Source organism: Xyrauchen texanus, chromosome 48 (assembly GCF_025860055.1).
Source record: "Xyrauchen texanus isolate HMW12.3.18 chromosome 48, RBS_HiC_50CHRs, whole genome shotgun sequence".
Taxonomy (NCBI): domain Eukaryota; kingdom Metazoa; phylum Chordata; class Actinopteri; order Cypriniformes; family Catostomidae; genus Xyrauchen; species Xyrauchen texanus.
Genome location: NC_068323.1, coordinates 2,152,170 through 2,171,789, shown reverse-complemented (window position 1 = coordinate 2,171,789; position 19,620 = coordinate 2,152,170). Strand labels below are relative to the sequence as shown.

At 38.4% G+C, this 19,620-nt stretch overlaps 1 protein-coding gene across 1 annotated transcript in view; it reads right to left on the bottom strand.

The window, feature by feature from the left end:
- Positions 1–19,620, bottom strand: part of LOC127639456 (uncharacterized) — a 160,057-nt gene that overhangs the window by 18,333 nt on the left and 122,104 nt on the right. The window contains exons 36-52 of the mRNA XM_052121510.1: positions 13,753–13,926; positions 13,437–13,607; positions 10,959–11,129; positions 10,149–10,322; positions 9,838–10,008; positions 8,553–8,723; positions 8,231–8,404; positions 7,928–8,101; positions 7,211–7,384; positions 6,722–6,895; positions 4,285–4,458; positions 3,984–4,154; positions 2,028–2,198; positions 1,665–1,841; positions 1,339–1,512; positions 797–970; positions 372–545 (exon numbers count right to left, since the gene is read on the bottom strand). Coding sequence (XP_051977470.1) covers positions 372–545; positions 797–970; positions 1,339–1,512; positions 1,665–1,841; positions 2,028–2,198; positions 3,984–4,154; positions 4,285–4,458; positions 6,722–6,895; positions 7,211–7,384; positions 7,928–8,101; positions 8,231–8,404; positions 8,553–8,723; positions 9,838–10,008; positions 10,149–10,322; positions 10,959–11,129; positions 13,437–13,607; positions 13,753–13,926 — 2,943 coding nt within the window. The remainder of the gene's footprint in view (positions 1–371; positions 546–796; positions 971–1,338; positions 1,513–1,664; positions 1,842–2,027; positions 2,199–3,983; positions 4,155–4,284; positions 4,459–6,721; positions 6,896–7,210; positions 7,385–7,927; positions 8,102–8,230; positions 8,405–8,552; positions 8,724–9,837; positions 10,009–10,148; positions 10,323–10,958; positions 11,130–13,436; positions 13,608–13,752; positions 13,927–19,620) is intronic.

The window sequence follows — 19,620 nt, the reverse complement described above, 5'->3', positions numbered from 1 at the left end:
AAGCTTGTTTATTCTTCATGGAGCAGGAGCGCCTATTGGGGCCGTTATGTTAGAATCACATGTCCAGCTAAATACTACTCACTTAATCTTAGTTACTGCTTTGTTATTGGGCATTGTCACTCATGGACTAAATTAATCCTGATTTACTGTGGATAGTGAATTTGTACAATGCCACTGGTAACTAAAAACTAATGCATTTGAATGATGCAGCATCCAGGCCAGGCAATGTAAGTCACTTCGACACACTTCCAAAAATTACTAAGTGCACCACTAATACTAACCAATTTTTAAAAACGTTATATCAGTTATATTTTAAAGAGACTTTAAATACAAAGTACAGAAATTAAAACCATTTGAAAGAAAATACTCACTGAAGTATGTTGAGTTTACAGTGTTTATCTTCCAGTAGAGCAGCCAGATGTTTCACTTTTGAATCTCCTAGTTTATATCCGTTCAGATTCCACTCTCTCAGGATTAAAGGATTTTTACCAAACGTTTTAGTCAAATACTGATGGGCTTCTTCTGCAGAAGGACTTTTTAACAACCTATAGAGAAGGAAAGTTACAGCAGTATTCATTCAAAATTTAAACTAAACTTTGTGTAACGAATAAAATATAGAAAATATTGATCAATTAAAACCCCAGTGGCTTGTGCTGATGAAAACAGTTTTGCACTTTTTTAATGTTGAAAAGAGTTTTCAACTTTGATTGAACAACAGATTGTGTAACTTACTATATTACTGAAATACTACATCTATAAATAATTAGACTGTATTTATTGAATAAGTTTAGCTTACCTTAGAGTATTTAATTGACATTGTTTATCCTGTAGTAAATCATAGAGCAGTTCCACTCCTGATTCTCCAGGGTCATTTCCACTGAGATCCAGCTCTTTTAGGTATGAAGGATTTGATCTCAGTGCTGAAGAAAGAGCTTTATATCCTCCTTCAGTAATACTGCAGTCTGACAATCTAGAGGGGAAAATATTTTATTATTTCCTTAGAAACAGATCATGATACAAATGCTTTATAAATATCTTAAGACAAACTATTGCATGTTTTAAGAATTAAAAACATATTAAAAGACACATACAAAATGAATTTATAGCAATATTAAAAGTATAAATAAGATCATGTAGTACAAAAATTAAAACAAGAAAAATGGAAAAATAATTATTGCATAGAGTGTGTAAAATATGTGCTCATATGACTTTATTGGCAATAATCTCACCCCAGAGATGTATGCATTAACAAATGCTTTAACAATAACATCTGATTAACTTTTATAAATAAATTCACATTTAGAACATGTACAAATGTACACAAATTAAATCACATACTCCAGTTTCTCCAGTCTGACTTGTGTATTTTTCAATAGAGTAGAAATCTTCATCACTCCTGAGTTTCCTAGTTTATTTCCACTCATATTTAGCTCTTTCAGGTTTGAAGGATTTGAATTTAAAGCTGAAACGACTGTATTACAACCATCTACTGAAATGCAGTTATTATTCAGCCTGCAGTGAAAAACAAACAAACATGGGAAATCTTTTCACTTTACTTCAAATAACTCTATGATAGTATTATTACTAACCAGTTATTGAAACTTTAATATTAATTTTAAAGATACTTTATATACAGTACAAAGAAAACAATGTATTATACTCACAGAAGTTTGTTGAGTTTACAGTGATTATCTTCTAGTAGAGCAGCGATCTGCTTCACTCTTGAGTCTTCTAGTTTATGTCCACACAGATTCAGTTCTCTCAGCAGTAAAGGATTTACACCATGTAGAACTGAAGTCAGATACTCACAGGCCTCTTCTGCAGAGGAACTTTGTAACAACCTGGAGAGAGAAGTACACACGGACATAACCTTACATTATGCATTATGTATAATCACAACCTTACATAACAGAGCTGTGATTCTACAATAATGAAGATAACCTTAAAATGGTACACCACACTTAAGTCTTCTTGAAGTTTTGTATAATTAATTATAATTTTCAAGGACAACTGGACTAAGTACATACCTCAGTCTCAGATTACAGTTTTGTTTCGTACTTAAATCATAGAGCAGTTTCACTCCTGATTGTCCAGGGTCATTTCCTCTGAGATCCAGCTCTATCAGGTGTGAAGGATTTGATTTCAGAGCTGAAGACAGAGCTTTATATCCTTCTTCAGTAATACTGCAGTTTGAAAGGCTAGAAGAAGTCCAAACGGTTTTGTTAACAACATTGCTGTTAAAAATATTTAGTTACAGCACAAAGTGTCTGAATATTTTTTTCCACATTATTTTTTAGTTTAGGTTAAATTGGTATTTTGGAGTTGAGGGAATCTTAACATGATCCCCCCTCAACACTACCCCGGCTGCTTTTTTGCTTAGGACTCTTCAGCAGAAATAGTGTATTTTGAACAGTGATTTTGAAAAGATTATTTAAAATGAAGAAGAATGTCATATTCTGCACTATTTCATGGTAAATAATTACATTAGTTAATATTGACATTTTTTAATTATTTGAACAAAAGCTAGTTTTTTTCTTTCATTGAAGCATAATTTATACCTGAAAGATTCTCAAATCATGATTATATGATAACTGTTATATTGTTATGCTTATTATGTAATTTGTGATACATTTTTCTTTGCATTAAATTATAATTATACAAGTTATAAAAGAGAGAAGGAGTGTTTGTAAAGAAGTGTCTTCATTGGTGGACTCTGACTTTCCAACACATGTACGTGTGTATTTGCTAGAGAGAAAAAAATCTGTAAATGATCATCCAAAAATACACAGCTCTATGGAAAAATAGGCTATAACCTACAAAGAGCACACAAATTTGCCTCTATTGGAAGAATTACTGCCGTGATTTAATTTTCACTTTTGACGCGAACAATCTGGTTCAAATCCCACTTCCATATATAGCTTTAATGAAACAAGCAAAACTCGAGGCAAAAATTACAGTAACACTCTTCGCGTACAGAACAGGTTCGAAAACACAGACTAGATGGAAACATAATGTTTATGTAATGCACTTCAAAAAAACTTTAAATGAATTTGCCTGCAGGAAACAGAATAATGTGGAAAACAGACAAAATGTACCCAAATTTAACACCTGGTTATACGGATATGTAGGTAAACTACTTTTAGTCTGTGATTTATGTGAGATTCAATTAATTAAATATTCTCTCATGAATAATGAAAATGACTCAAATTATTGCTAAGGCTTCATGAAACTACATGTCAATTATCAGTGTGAATCAGCTTAAAACATGTCTGAAAACTAGCATACTCTCAAATTGCATTGCAAATAATGCAGATATAATGTTTCACCCACTGGTTTATGATTTACCATTTCAATACATTGTGTACTACATCAATACAATATTATATTCCTATATTTACCAATTTGTCAGTTTTGTGGTCAAAACACATAGTCTCCAAATAATGTGCCAAATATCCTACACATATTTTAATTAATAACTAAATTATTATTAATTTACATTTTAAATATGTTTTTAAATCACAATTATGTAATATATAACTAGTAATTATGATTGCATGCTATACAAGGTTTAAAATGTAAAAGTAACAATATAAATCGCATATAGTTTTTTCACAAACACACACACACACACACACACACACATACACACACACACACACACACACACACACACACACCTCCACACACATTTATCAAATGTTTGGAAGCACCAGGATAATTTAAACTCAATTCTAAATGTTATGAAAACAAAACCACAATCTATGTGTTAACTGGTAAGAGATACAATGTTCTGCACATTATCAGATGCCGCTTATAAACACAGTAACATGTTACTGTCATATATTTTATTCTTTAAATATAAGGGACTGTGTATTATCCCATTACATTACTAAAATGTTTGCAAACAGGTTTTATGAACAAATAGATGTCTACATGCAGTTAGTGAATGAGACCTATTGTCTGTTGGACAAAAATATACTCACTTGAGTCTGTTCAGTTTACACTGAGACTTCATCAGTCCCTCACAGAGACGTTTCACTCCTGAGTCCTTCAGAGGACTGTTGTTCAGATCAATCCCTTTCAGAGTGGTATCAGAGGAGAGAACACTAGCTAGAGCTGAACAACTTTTCTCTGTTAAGTCACAATAACTCAACCTAAACACAAAACAGCATTGTTTTCTTGTTGCAGATCAGAACAAGCCTTTATACAGTATGTGGATGGGAGTCTTTTAAATGTACTAAATGTAATAAGTTACAATTAATAAAATAAGAAGAGTGTACTCACATAATTTTCTCCAGTTTGCTATGAGAGTCCTTCAGCAGATCAGATAACTTCAGCTCATCAAAGCCTTTTATTTTATTATGACTCAGATTCAGTTCTTTCAGCAGTAAAGGATTTTTATTAAGAACTTTCTTGAGATGCTCACATGCTTCCTCTGCAGCAGAACTCTTCAAAAAACTACAGAAAGTAGAATATCATTTAAGATTAGATAGTCTTGCTACAATTTTATGCCTTTTCCAGCTTCCATTCTTATTGGTCTTGTGTAGTTTTGGGTTAAAAATGTGGCTCCTAATATGTCTTACATACTTAAGGATAACTTTAGTTACACAAAGAGTTTTATTTGTTCTTTGGCTAATAGGCAAAGAGATGTGCGCCATTCTCTTAAATACTAGTAATAAAATAAAAAAATTTCTCTCTCGTTTGAATCATATATGAATGATGATCATGTTATATCATACAACATAAGGGCTATTAACAAAAGCAGCAAATAGACAATGTTTGAAATGCTACCCATAGAAATTTAATTGATCTATATTTAATAATATTTAATGTGTAAATATTGTGTGGACCATTGTGGAAAAATTCTTTATTTCCCAAAATGCTCTAATGTACTTCACATTTTAACGTCAGTATTTATGTTTATTTTATTTTATATTATCTGACTATAGATGTAGTGTGATTTACTGTGGTGCTGTATGGACAGATTAAGGTCTTCTTGTTGTTTTTGTTTTACAGTATAGAAATTAGTTTAAAGAAATTCTTCAAATTGGTTGATAAAAATGTATTCCACATACTTTATCAGGAGAAAATAGACATTCAAAATTAATGATGTAATTATTTATGCTTTGCTACAAAACTTGTGTTGGACTTATTAAATTCATCTGATGTGTGACTGTTTAATGCTGAACTGTAGAATTGAACTGTAAACAAATTCTTGTCTGAACATTTAAACTAGTTCTAAAGCAGAAGTTTGATGGATAAACAGACAGTTAAAGTAAGACAAATCTCCAGCTAGCAAGTTAAATAGACAGACAGACAGTCACATAGATCAGTGATATAGGAGAGAAAGACAGAGCAAATGAAAGAATACAGTATTAGAGGCTTTTTGTGTGTTGTTTACATGTCACACTACCATGTACACAAGTGCAACAGTAGGTGAAAGTCTTGTGTGCAGTTCCGAGCAAAATAGCAGTCATGGCAGTGACGAAACATATACCAATTACAATAAACAACATCTTTACACAACACAATTTAACACATTTGAACATTCTGTCAATATAAGTCTATGGAATTTTTCCAATTTGCTATTGTCCGGTGTGCAATAAACACATGTCCAATCAGTTAGAAAAGACATAGCATACTATTACAGAACAGTCTGAAGGTTTGTGCTGAGTTTGGATGTAGCTTCAAAGTTCTAGGAGGATATATACATTTTATTCTTGGTTTAAGGATTTTTTAAAAAAGTTAAACAAAGTTTTCAGCATAACAGCTTATTTTTATACATTTTACTAGTTTCAATTTAATTACTGTTACCCTGTAAAATGTAAAGTTGTCATTTAGAGAAACAATAAAGTTGTTCTAAATTAAACATTACTGGAAATGTCACATTTGAAAATTATAACTTGAATATATACGTTCCTTAAACTTAAAATGATTAAGTACATAATTGTGTCTGTACAGAATACCCTTAAGCCCTTGCATTTGAATAAATTATGTTTGTTCAAGACCAGGCAATTTATAGGGAAATATAACAGTAGATATTAAGAATTAATATCGTTTAACCTCTTTTGAATATTGTTGTTTTGTTGTAGCTGGTTGGAAGACATGATATGTGTAAAGTCACCATTAGGGTATTTAGTGATACGTTTGGTGAAATTGGAGCCTGTTATATTTAAACCATTTCTCTTCACTCAAATGCAGGTACTCAACAAATGTTGAGATTAATGTGCACTAAAAGTACTGAGGAGAATCTAATGTGCCCTATGACGGATCATGTTTCTAGGAATAATTTTATTTACACTGCATAACACAACTGCTATGACAATTTAAATAATTACATAAAAGCAATAATACTTTAATCAAAGATATGAATTAAGTCTAGTTGTATCTAGTTAACTGTATTAACTGTAAATAGTTAAGTTATCTTTACTTGAGCCAAATCAGTGTGGTTACTTATAAAAAGCATGAAAAACTATTTTCTTTCCTAAGACATTAAAGCTTTGTTACAGCATAATTTTCCATAAAGCTGCTTTGAAATGATGTGTTGTGAAATGTGCTAAACAATTAAAAATAATTTGACATTTAAAAAAGTCAAGTGAGGACAACTAATTGGATTTTACAACATGTCAATTCTGCACTGGCTCAATTGCCCCCTCCAACATAATTTATTACTGTCTTCTTGTCTACTCCTGACTTTTTAATATTTGAAGGCTTTTATTACCTGATGGACCTCAATTTACAGCATTTATCCTGTAGTAACTCATAGAGTAGTTTCACTCCTGATCCTCCAGGGTCATTTCCTCTGAGATCCAGCTCAATCAGGTGTGTAGGGTTTGATTTCAGAGCTGAAGCCAGAGATTTATATCCTTCTTCAGTAATACTGCACTCTGACATTCTAGAGAAATAAATATCTTAATTTATTCTGATCTGAAAGTATTAAAAGTGTAAATAATAACAGAACTCAAACACTAAATATAATTATTATTGCCAGACTGTATGTGCAAAGTGTATCAATATGGATAAAGTGACTGCTAAATGACTAAATGAAAATATGCCTTAACTTTGTATTTTTAATATTGGCAAAAATCTCACCTGAAATATACAGTAAGATTTTAGATTTTTTTTTTAATATAACATTAATTTGAATGTCTCTTTTACAATTAATTTACATTTAGAACATGCAGAAAAATACATAAATAAAAATACATACTTCAGTTTCTCCAGTCTAAATCGTGGATTTCCCAACAGATCGCAGATCAAGTTCATTCCTGAGTTTCTTATTATATTCCCACTCAGATCCAGCTCTTTCAGGTTTGAAGGATTTGAATTAAAAGCAGAAACTAGAGCACCACAACATTCTTCTGTAATACAGTTATTATTCAGTCTGCACAGAAAGGTGGGAAATGTTGTTAAGTTTATATCAAAACATTTTTAAAACAGTAGTGATGGTACTATTAAAGGTACACTTAGTAATTTATTTCCTCATAGGACAAGTTTTACTTCTAAATAAATTAATAGTAATTTTAAAACATATGTATAAAATCATGACAACTCATACGAGATGAAGCTTGTTTAATTTTCATGGAGCAGGAGCGCCTGTTGGGGGCTACTATGTTAGAATCACATGACCAGCTAAATACTACTGACTTAATCTTAGTTACTGCCTTGTTATTTTACACTTTTACTCAAATTAATCCTGGTTTACTGTTCATATTGAATTTGTACAAAGGCCTTGGTAACTAAAAACTACTGTGTTTTAAAGATGCAACATCCAGGCCTCTATGTGTCAGTGTAAGCCAAAGTCAAATATTACTAAATACACCTTTAATCTGAACCAGTTTTTGAAAATGTTATATAAATATTATATTTTAAATAGACCTTAAATACCAAGTATAGAATTTAAAGCCCTTTGAAATAAAATACTCACAGAAGTTTGTTGAGTTTACAGTGTTTATCTTCCAGTAGAGCAGCGAGCTGTTTCACTCTTGAGTCTCCTAGTTTATGTCCACTCAGATTCAGCTCTTTCAGGAGTAAAGGATTTTTACCAATATCTTTAGTAAAATACCTATAGGCCTCTTCTGCAGTTGTACTTTTTAAAAACCTGCAGAGAATGGGAGATTCACCAATGTAGAATTCATCTCTTAACTAAACTTGTGGTACTGATAAAAAATAAGTTAAATGGTTTATTTTGAATCTACTCTCAACTTTAATACAACAACACAAGGCTAACCTCAATGTTTCCAGTTTACGGTATCGATCCTCTTGTATATTACAGAGTAGCTCCACTCCTGATTGTCCAGGGTCATTTCCACTGACATCCAGCTCTTTCAGGTGTGAAAGGTTTGATTTCAGAGCTGAAGTCAAAGTTTTATAACCTTCTTCAGTAATACTGCAGTTTGAAAATCTATAACAGAAACAAAGTTTATGTTTAAATTATTTTGCCATGATCACCGCAGATTAATTTGTTTTTCTTTTACTTGAGCAATATTAATACCTAACATTAAACAGTTTGTGAACAAATTAAGACAAACAACATTTAACATGTAACTCACCTGAGTGTCTCCAGTTTACAGTTACATTTCAGTCCATCTGAGAACAGCTTCACTCCTGAATCCTGCAGATTATTATTGCTCAGTTCAAGCTCTCTGAGACTGCTGGAGTCTGAACAGAGAACTGCAGCTAGAGCTGAACAACTTTCCTCTGTTAGCTCACACTTACTAAGTCTAAAATAGAATACAATCCAACAATAAGACACAGAACTGTACAATGAATTATGCTAAAAACAGTTAATTTTGACAATAAAAAAATATTTTTGCAATTAACAAACGTTTTATTAGAAAAGTTTAACTGGAAAATGTACTTCTTACTTGAATAATTTCCTATTTTCATTAATTTCATGTTTCTTTAGTTATAATTTTCCATTTAAACATACATTTTAGTGCATTATGCAATTGTATTTGCTATGTAAATTGATTTATGCCACCTCTGAGCAGCATTAAACAGGCTGTGCTGTGTAAATACATCTGAATGACAATTCAGAACAGCTTCTGTGCCACCTTTGCAGTGTAAAGATTATAGGCCAACTGATAGTGGATGTTGACGATACGATAACAAAGATGGTGGAAAATGCAGATAACAGATTTATTGGACAAGAATTTTCATAATAGATTTATAGAATGTTAAGAAATTCTCAAAGTATTTTCTTACTATGATGGACACAGACATAGAGGCTACAAGAGTCCAAAATAAATTGTTTATTGTGCAACCCAAATTCCAATGATAAAGAGATAAAAGATTTGGTGGATTATGCAGAAATTTTAACTATAAACAAGCCCAACATTCACCAGGGACTCTAGATTTTATAGCCTACATTTTCACCAGATTATTTTTTTTCAATTATAATTAACAAGATAATTTAGAACACTTGAATCTAATAAAATAAATGTATTTAAGTGTGGATAAAACTATGGATGGAAATTATGAATGATGACACATTTAGATACAGCACATCCCCACAAGGTGTCTGTGAATGTTAAACTACAAAACCATGTAGAATCCTCCAGCACCAGGCCATAGAAGAACATGGAGAAATAAAAAAAAACTATTGTAACTATCGGTACAGATTAGCAAAGATTAATCTGTAAAACCAGTATATTGGTTTACCTCTAGTAAAGATGGATTCGTCTAGACTATTTGCTTTTAGATAGTTATTGTCTACAGCAAAAATCATTGTAATTCTTTAATTCTTTCCAATTCTAAAGGTGAACAGTTGCAAAAATATTCAATTATCCTATCATTACTGTGGTGGAGTGTAGATGATGGAAAAAGTTTACTGACTTGAGAATGTTCAGTTTACACAGAGGATTCTTCAGTCCCTCACTGATCTGTTTCACTCCTGCGTCCATCAGAGAGCTGTTGTTCAGATCAATCTCTTTCAGAGTGGTATCAGAGGAGAGAATAGTAACTAGAGTTGAACAGCTTTTCTCTGTCAGGTCACAATTATTCAACCTAAACAGAAAAACAGCATTATTATTTTCTTGTACTTCAACACACATTGGCACAACAGGCCTTTATATCTTCTAATACATGTGGCTGACATTTCTTATATGGACAAGTTATAATGTATAAGATCAGAAGAGTGTACTCACTTCACTTTTTCTAGTTTACTATGAGAGTCCATCAATAGAGCTGAGAACTTCTCTTCATCCAGATCTCCTAATTTATTATGGCTCAGATCCAGTTCTTTCAGCAGTAATGGATTTACACCTACAACTTTTGAGAGATACTTGCACGCTTCTTCTGAAGCAGAACTCTTCAAAAACCTACAGAGTAGAAGACCATTTTACCAAGACCAAGGTTTTGAATTGTTGGGTGAGAAAAATTGAGGTTCCACAATATCTTGTCCATGAAACCAACATCTTGCTGAAAATATTTCTGCTGCAAGTATTTGTTAAAGCAGTCATGTGACTGTAGTGCTCTGACACCAAGGAGGGAGAATCACACAAGAATAAGCATAAAATACTCTTTTAATCTCTCCACAACATCTCACAAATAAACCTGTTGATTATTTATAATAATAGGAACATTGCTTACAGAAGGCAATTTGAAGTCTGATTGTTATACTTTGGAATTTATTGTTGAATACAGTAAATCTATACAAAAGCTGAACTGCAATAGAATAACAGCACACTGATAATAACAGCATGCAAAATGCTTTGAATTGAACCAAAATGTTGCATCACATTCTTTTCTTTCAAAACCACAACTATAAAATATTACATTTACAAGTTTACCTCACTGGATGCAGGATGACCAATTGAATATACTCCCTTCTAAATATTTAAATATTGAAAATATAATAATTCTTAAATATTTAAAGGCTTTTGAATCAGCTGACAGTATTTAATTTACAGATTGTATTTTAATGACTGCATTAAAAAATCCTTTTATTTACTCACCTCAGTTTCAGTTTACAGTTTGGATTCTTTTGTAAATCATAGAACAGTTTCACTCCTGATTTTCCAGGATCATTTCCTCTGAGATCCAGCTCTATCAGGTGTAAAGGGTTTGATTTCAGAGCTGAAGACAGAGCTTTATATCCTTCTTCAGAGATGCTGCAGTTTGAAAGTCTAAAAAGTACACACTTAATTTAAGTTAAAATTTAAAATTAACATGGAGGTAAAGAATAATCACTGCACAAGTAACTAGTATCACAAATTTTTATTTAAAAAATATGCTCATGAATATATATTATCTCAAGCTAACATTACTAGTTAATGTTCCTAGACCAGGGGCACTCAACTTTAGAAACATTTCAGGCCAGAAAGCAGCATTCCTTTTAGCCTCAAAGGCAGAACTCTTTAAAAAAATATTTATGCACTTAGAAATAATTTTCATTACTTTTGTATTTATTAAGTAAATAGATAATGCTAAATATGTTATATATTTTACAATCCACACATGTAATTAACAAGAATAAAATAAAACATTATGCATGCTATACATGTATAGCGTAATTCTTTTAAAAGTGTGATTCTTTTAAAATTAAAAATGAGATTTATATGATTAGAATGATCATTTTTAAGATCGTATAGCCAATATTATGTTTTTCGCATGTATATTTGTTTTTAAAAGATTCACACTTTTAAAAGTAGTCCATATACTGTAGCAGAACTGAACACTCTAAAAAAAGTAGTTTGTGAAGTATCAACATTTATTGCTATATAAAGAAAGATATGATTCAGCCGTATCTTTCTTTCTGTTCAGCCGTATATGTTAAAGACTGTCATGACATAGTTGCTACATAGTGAAGACACACACCAATCCCTTCAAAACAAGAAAGAAATATCCAATACTAGCTCCAAACATGCATCTATTAGAAAACATTCCCATCTATGATTACCCTGTTCCGTTTTGTTTTCTTTGTTACCATATCTAGACACACCACCACATACATACACTAGCATATAGCTGTAACCAGATTGCTGTTGGATTTGGATGGCAATAATTTACTGGTTCCTCCCCTTCTTGATTAGTTTGATTAATAATCAAAATACTCAAACTTCAGGGTAGATTTTTATGAGACACGATCAGTAACTTACTATAATTTTTCTCTTGTCATAGAGTGGTGCCCCGAGTATAGAATTTAGTGAGTTAAATTCTATTATTTAATTTAATTATTAATTAATAAATAATAAATATTTATTATTAGTTATCTCTGATAGTAAAACTGATCTAAACAACCAGTAGCAACCTACACAAGCATATATCTTCATTGAGCTCTTCAAATGGGTTTGTCACCGACACACCGACTCTGATTGATACAGCACTCATGTTATATAAAGTATCTTAAAATCAGATTTATATCTGTCTTTGTTGTTTAAATAAATGCATTGTTTTATTCTGTTTTGCATTTTTTCCCTCTGTAACAATCCAGCAATTTATCAATACTGAAAAGTACCATAAATTCTCTAGAAAACTGGCACGTCAAAATCCTTGGATACTATATTAGTATTCTTACATTATTATACATTCTGGAGGTGAAAATATGCAAAAATATGTAAGAGTATAGTAGTGGCAGACAGTGTAGATGATAGATACATTGATCAGCCACAACATAAAAACCACCTGCCTAATGTTGTGTAGGTCCCCCTTGTGCCACCAAAATAGCGCCAACTCGCATCTCAGAACAGCATTCTGATATAATATTCTTCTAACCACAATTTTACAGAGTGGTTGCCTGAGTTAACATAGACTTTGTCAGTTCGAAACTGTCTGCCATTTCTGTTGACATCTCTCATTAACAAGGCATTTATGTCCACAGAACTGCAGCTCTCTGAATGTTTTTGTTTTTGGCACCATTCTGGAGACTGTTGTGCGTGAAAATCCCAGGAGATCAGCAGTTACAGAAATACTCAAACCCGCCCATCTGGCACCAACAATCATGCCACGGTCCAATTCACTGAGATCATCTTTTTCCCTTTATGATGGTTGATGTGAACATAAACTGAAGCTCCTGACCCATATCTGCATGATTTTATGCATTGCACTGCTGCCACATGATTGGCTGATTAGATAATTGGATGGCTGTTTTCTGTATTTCTGTAACTGTTGATCTCCTTGATCTTTCCACACACAACATTCTCTAGAATTCACTCCAAATGGTGCCAAAAACAAAAAACATCTAGTGAGCGGCAGTTCTGTGGATGGAAATGCCTTGTTGATGAGAGAGATCAACAGAGAATGGCAGACTGTTTTGAACTGACAAAGTCTACGGTAACTCAGGCAAATGCTCTGTACAATTGTGGTGAGAAGAGTAGAAAATAGAATACTAATCTGAGATGTGGGTTGGCACTGTTTTAGCAGCATGAGGGGGATTTACACAATATTAGGCAGGTGGTTTTAATGCTGTGGCTGATCGGTATATATGTACTTACTTCAGTCTGTTCAGTTTACATTGAGGATTCTTCAGTCCCTCACAGATCTGTTTCACTCCTGAGTCCATCAGAGAGCTGTTGTTCAGATCAATTTCTTTCAGAACGGTATCAGAAGAGAGAACAGTAGCTAGAGCTGAACAACTTTTCTCTGTCAGATTACAATTATTCAACCTAAAAAGAAAAACAGCATAATTTTCTTCATGTACTTCAACACAAATCTGCACAACAGGCCTTTATATATGCTAATGCATATGGTTGACATTTCTTATACAGTATGTAATAGTTATCATGTATAAAATTAGAAGAGTGTACTCACTTAATTTTCACCAGTTTGCTATGAGAGTCAATCAATAGAGCTGAGAGCTTCTCTCCATCCAGATCTCCTAATTTATTATTGCTCAGATCCAGTTCTTTCAGCAATAATGGATTTTCACCTACAACTTCTGAAAGATACTTGCACGCTTCTTCTGCAGCAGAACTTTTCAAAAATCTACAAAAAGTTGCAGATAATTGCATTTAAATTGATTCAATTGGCAGACGCTTTTATTCAAAGTGACTTAAAAAGAAGATTACAACATAAGTGATTCAGCTTCAAGAGACAATAGCACAAAAAGTGCTGCATCATAAAGTTTCAATTGCATCAGAAAAATACTATCCAAGACAGAGATTAAAGCAACAAGAATAATATATATATTTTTTATATTATTCTTAGAAAAGACATGTCTTTAGCCATTTTTTTATTTTTATAATTATTAGATTGGATAATCTTCTTACAGTTTTATGCCTTCTGAAGCTTACAATTTATATTGGGCCGGTGAGTTAATTAGTTATATTTATACTTACATAAATGATAAAAAATTAAATTATGATAACTGACTCCAAATTTACAGTAGAAATGTGGCACACAGAGTCAAATATCATAAATACTATTGTTCTGGAGCTAATAGTCTAAACTAGAGTGTGATAACAGCATGGCCTGTTGGTGTTTAATCAAATAATAAATTTGGCCATGTGTGTTATAAAACAGTTCACTTGTCCTTCATCATACGGATTCTACACTAAGTCAAAAAGGTAGTAAGGGTGATATCTGCTGTTACTTCATTAAATGAGCATTATAGTGCCAGAGCTGTAGCCTTTTGGGCAATGCTCCAACATATGATGCAGAAGCAACACAAGTGTAAGAGTTCAAAATCTTTCTTGAGGTCCTTTCCTGAACCCATTTCCCCTCTTCTCACTTTTTTAACTTTTTTTTTAAGTGCCTTCACTCCACCCAACTTTTCTTAACTCACATTCTGATGTGCTGCAATTTGAAGCACCACATAACACTGACTGTTTTTGAAAACTGTTTTTTTCAGGGATGGGAATTTAACTATTTTGGTTCATTAATAGTTCAATTGACAACTATGTTAGTACTTTTGTATATATTACAATATTACAATTCTTATTGCATCTACTGCCCTCAGCCAGCCTTCAAATGATGAAATCATTTCATATTTCTACAGAGCAGATATAACAAATAAGAAATAAATTTAAAACAATTCTTGTAAAAGGTGTTTTCAGACTTTAAGAGCCATAAATGCAATCCACTTGTTGATCCAAACTATATATTTAAAGTGCACTTATTATGGTTTTGAAATAGTACCTAATTTTGCCTCATACAATAGATTTACATGCATACAAGGTCAAAAAACACTTTAATTTGCTCATTATTTACATTGCAGCATTACCTTTTTTCCCAGTGTCGTTCAATGATCGAAGACTCGTTCAATGATCCGTTCTAAAAGATTAATTCTAAACTCCTCCTTTCAGAGAGCCTACTCTACTCTGATATGTCAGATGTCCCAGTCTGTTGTGATTGGTCTGCTGCTTAGTGTAGTGTTTGAGGGTGGGTCAAAGCGGTTTGTGAGCAGCCAATGAAGACCAGAGGTGGGTTTTTTTTTGTTACCAAATCACGTAGGTTAGCACAGGAAGTAAGTCTGGATTGACTAATGTCTCGTTTCAGGTGTTCAGAATCGGTTCTTCCCCTTCTGTCGCTCTCTCCACGTTGTGTCGGAGAAGCGACACTAGGGGTCTCTCTTGAGCGCCGATATCCACCTCTGATCAATGAAAAAAGGCCAATGAGAGTTGGCAGCCAGTATTTGCATGTCCCGCCCCCAGACATACGGGTATTTAAGCGGCGCAAATACGGGAGTTCATTCAGAAAATTTATTCGGAGCCGATGGTCTGTCTGCAGTTTGCTGCGAGTTTACACACAACTACGTTCCTGTTTCCTCTGATGATCTGCATGCTGTTGGATTTGACGGCGCACAACAGCGGCTTTCTCCTACTTTGCACGGCGTGCATTGTTGCCCCTGAGCGCTTCGACAGCGCAGACACACACACACATACTGTGTATTAAAAGAGTTATTTCCCTTAAAAGAGTGAATTTTTTACACAGCGGCGTTGAACGTCCTTTTCAGGACGCATCTTTTTCAAGATGCCCTTCCGCCCCGGTGTTGTTCCTGGATGCGGTAGAAGCCTCTCTGCTTCAGACGGCCACAGGCGCTGTCTCGTGTGTTTGGGCCGCGATCACACCGAGGCAGCGTTTGTGGATGGTTCATGTTCTCACTGCGAGAACATGACCATGACCACGTTGCGGTCGCGGCTTGCTTTCAACAGAAAAGCAAGCCACCCCAGCTGCACCCCAAATTGTTCCTTCTTCCCACGGGATTGAGGACGATGCGGTTGGCGCTGGGGGCGATTTGGGGGTGGCAGCGGGTGCAGTTTCGCCGGGTAGACCCCGTGAACCTCCCGTTCCCCGACACGCCGCTGGTCCCCGCCCACGCCAGGGCGATAGCGGCTCGCCTCACGGCCTGGCTGTCTATCCTCCCGAGCCCGAAGCAGATGAGCTCGCCGCCGCATCGGAGAGTGTGATGTCTGATGCCGAGGACTCCCTGGACTGCCGCTTCGGGCCAGCAGGCCCAGGCTGAGGCCGACGCCAGATGTCTGACATGCTTTCCGGCCGCCGTGAGCGTGGGGTTGGATTGGAACCTCCATCCTCCCCACAGCCTTCACGGTTGGATGACTGGTTCCTGGGGGCAGCGCCGCTTCAGCGCCACGCATCCCCCGGCCCTGTTTTTCCCGGAGGTGCATGACGAGCTGACGCTCTACGTGGAGAGCCCCGCCTCCGCTCGCCTAGGTGCCACCCGCCCACTCTCACCACCCTCGACGGCGGAGAGCGCCACGGATACGGGCGTATTCCCCAGGTCGATAGGGCAGTTGCGTACCATCTATGCCCCGGTAGCCCTACCTCCTGGCGTGGCCGCCCCGTACTCCCATCCAAGCCCTGTAGGACAACATCCTCACTCAACGTGAAGGCCTACAGTGCGGGTGGACGCGCTGCCTCCGCCCTGCACGCGATGGCCCTCCTGCAAGTCCACCAGGCCAGAGCACTCAGAAACATGCACGGGGGTGGACCTGTTCCTGATGTGCTGCAGGAACTGCGCTCAGCGACCGACCTCGCCCTGAGAGCGACGAAGGCGACAGCGCAGGCACTCGGACAGGCGATGGCCACCCTAGTGGTCCAGGAACGCCATCTCTGGCTCAACCTGGTCGAGATGCGTGAGGCCGACAAGAACCGCTTCCTAGACGCACCTGTCTCCCAGATTGGCCTTTTCGGCGACACTGTCGAGGACTTCGCCCAACAGTTCTCCGCGGTGAAGAAGCAGACGGAGGCCATATCTCACATCATGCCCCGCCAAGACACCTGCCGCCACGGGCCCTGCCTCGCCTGCTCGCCGAGGGCGCCCCCTGCGGCGAGGAAACCAGCTCCTGCTCCGCCTCAACCCGGGCCCAGCTCTCAGCCCCAGCGTCGAAGCACCCCGCAGGCGGCAGACGCCCCTGTCTCACGAACCCCCTCTAGGACCCGGAAGGCTCCCAAGTGTTCCTGAGACAGTCGACCCAGAGCCGAAGACGTTAGCTCCGGAGGTGGTAAGACCGCTCCGTCCCCCGGTGGAGGGCCAGTTGGAGAATCCTTTGTTTTTTCAGAGTTTGCCACACCCCCTGACGGGGGCTGTGGTACCCACATTCTCAATAAAAGAGCTATTTCCTTTGCCTCTGGGTCACCTGGCCCGCAAATGCCGTTCTCACGGCAATGTGCTTTCAGATTACGACAGTCCCGATACACCGGACGCGGCGATCCCGCCTTCCGCCTGCCCACGACTGTCCCCCGCGCGGAGCAAGGTAAGTGCTTTGAGTCTATTCTCAGCACCTCAGCCTCAGGCCGCAACGAAGCCGCCCGACGCTGCATTACCTGTTCCGCCCCGCTGCGAGGCCCTGCCGGGTACGTCCAAAATACTTGTCCCTTTGGTGCCCCTAGCGCAGAGCTGGGAAGCGTGGCTTTCGCTTCCCAACGCGTCACGCTGGCTGCACCGGACCATTCGACTCAGTTACGCAATTCAGTTTGCCCGGCTCCCGCCCCCCTTCAGGTGCGTCCGCTTTCCACAGTACACGGCGAGCATGCCAGTTCCCTGCACGACGAAATCGCGACCCTCTTAGCCAAGGGCTGGTAGAGCCCGCCGCTCCAACCGAAATGAGGAAGGGTTTCTACAGCCCTTACTTCATTGTACCCAAGAAAGGCGGCGGCTTACGACCAATCCTGGACCTGCGAAGTTTTCAATCGGGCCTTGTTAAAACTCCCGCTCAAAATGCTCACGCAGAGAAATATTCTGGCTGGCGTTCAGCATCTAGATTGGTTCGCAGCGGTAGACCTGAAGGACGCTGTACTTCCACGCCTCAATTCTGCCACGACACCGACCCTTCTTATGGTTCGCGTTCGACGGCCAGGCGCTTCAGTACAAAGTCCTCCCCTTCGGCCTGTCTCTGTCCCGCTACGCCTTCATGAAGGTCGCAGAGGCGGCCCTTGCCCCGCTACGAGTAGCCGGCATCCGCGATTCTCAACTACCTCGACGACTGGCTCATCCTATCACACTCTCGAGAGTTACTATGCACACACAGAGACCAGGTGCTCCGCACCTCAGCCGCTTGGGGATTCAGGTCAACTGGGAAAAGAGCAAGCTCACTCCGGTTCAGAGCATCTCTTTTCTCGGGTTGGAGTTAGACTCAGTCTCAATGACAGCACATCTCACGAGCGAGCGTGCTCAGTCGGTGCTGGACTGCCTCGCTTCCTTCAAGCCAGGCACAGTGGTCCCTCTAAAACTTTTCCAGAGGCTCCTGGGGCATATGGCATCCTCCGCGGCGGTCGTGCCGCTGGGGTTGATGCATATGAGACCACTCCAGCACTGGCTCCAGACTCGAGTCCCGAGACAAGCATGGCACCACGGCACGCATCGGGTAAGGATCACCCCCGCCTGCCTAAAAACACTCCGACCCTGGACAGACCTCTGCTTTTTACGGGCAGGAGTGCCCCTGCAGCAGGTGTCCCGACGCGTTCTGGTCACAACCGACGCCTCCCGGTCCGGGTGGGGTTCCGTGTGCAGCGGGCACGCAGCAGCGGGCCGTTGGAAAGGGGCCCCGCTGCGTTGGCACATAAACTGCCTGGAGTTGCTGACCGTCCTTCTTGCCCTCAGGAAGTTCCTCCCGTTAGTTCGGGACAAACACGTCCTCGTGAGATCGGACAGCACCACGGTGGTGGCGTACATAAATCGCCAATGCGGTGTACGCTCCCGCCACATTTCACAACTCGCCCGCCGTCTCCTCTTATGGAGCCAGCAGCGACTCAAGTCGCTGCGTGCCACTCACATCCCCGGCAAGCTCAACGTCGTAGCGGATGCGCTATCACGACAACGCCTGCCCGGCGGGGAGTGGAGGCTTCACCCCCAGTCGGTCCAGCTGATTTGGGAACGGTTTGGCAAGGCCCAGGTAGACCTGTTCGCCTCCCAGGAAACCTCCCACTGCCCGCTCTGGTACGCCTCTAACAGAGGCTCCCCTCGGGACAGACGCGCTGGCACACAGCTGGCCCTCGGGGCTGCGCAAGTACGCATTTCCCCAGTGAGCCTTCTTGCACCGGTGCTGTGCAAGGTCAGGAGGACGAGGAGCAAGTCACGCTAGTGGCCCCCTATTGGCCCACTCGGACTTGGTTCTCGGAACTCAGGCTTCTCAGCGACAGCTCCTCCCTGGCGAATTCCCTGAGAAAGGACCTCCTCTCTCAGGGACGGGGCAGGCTCTGGCACCCGCGCCCAGACCT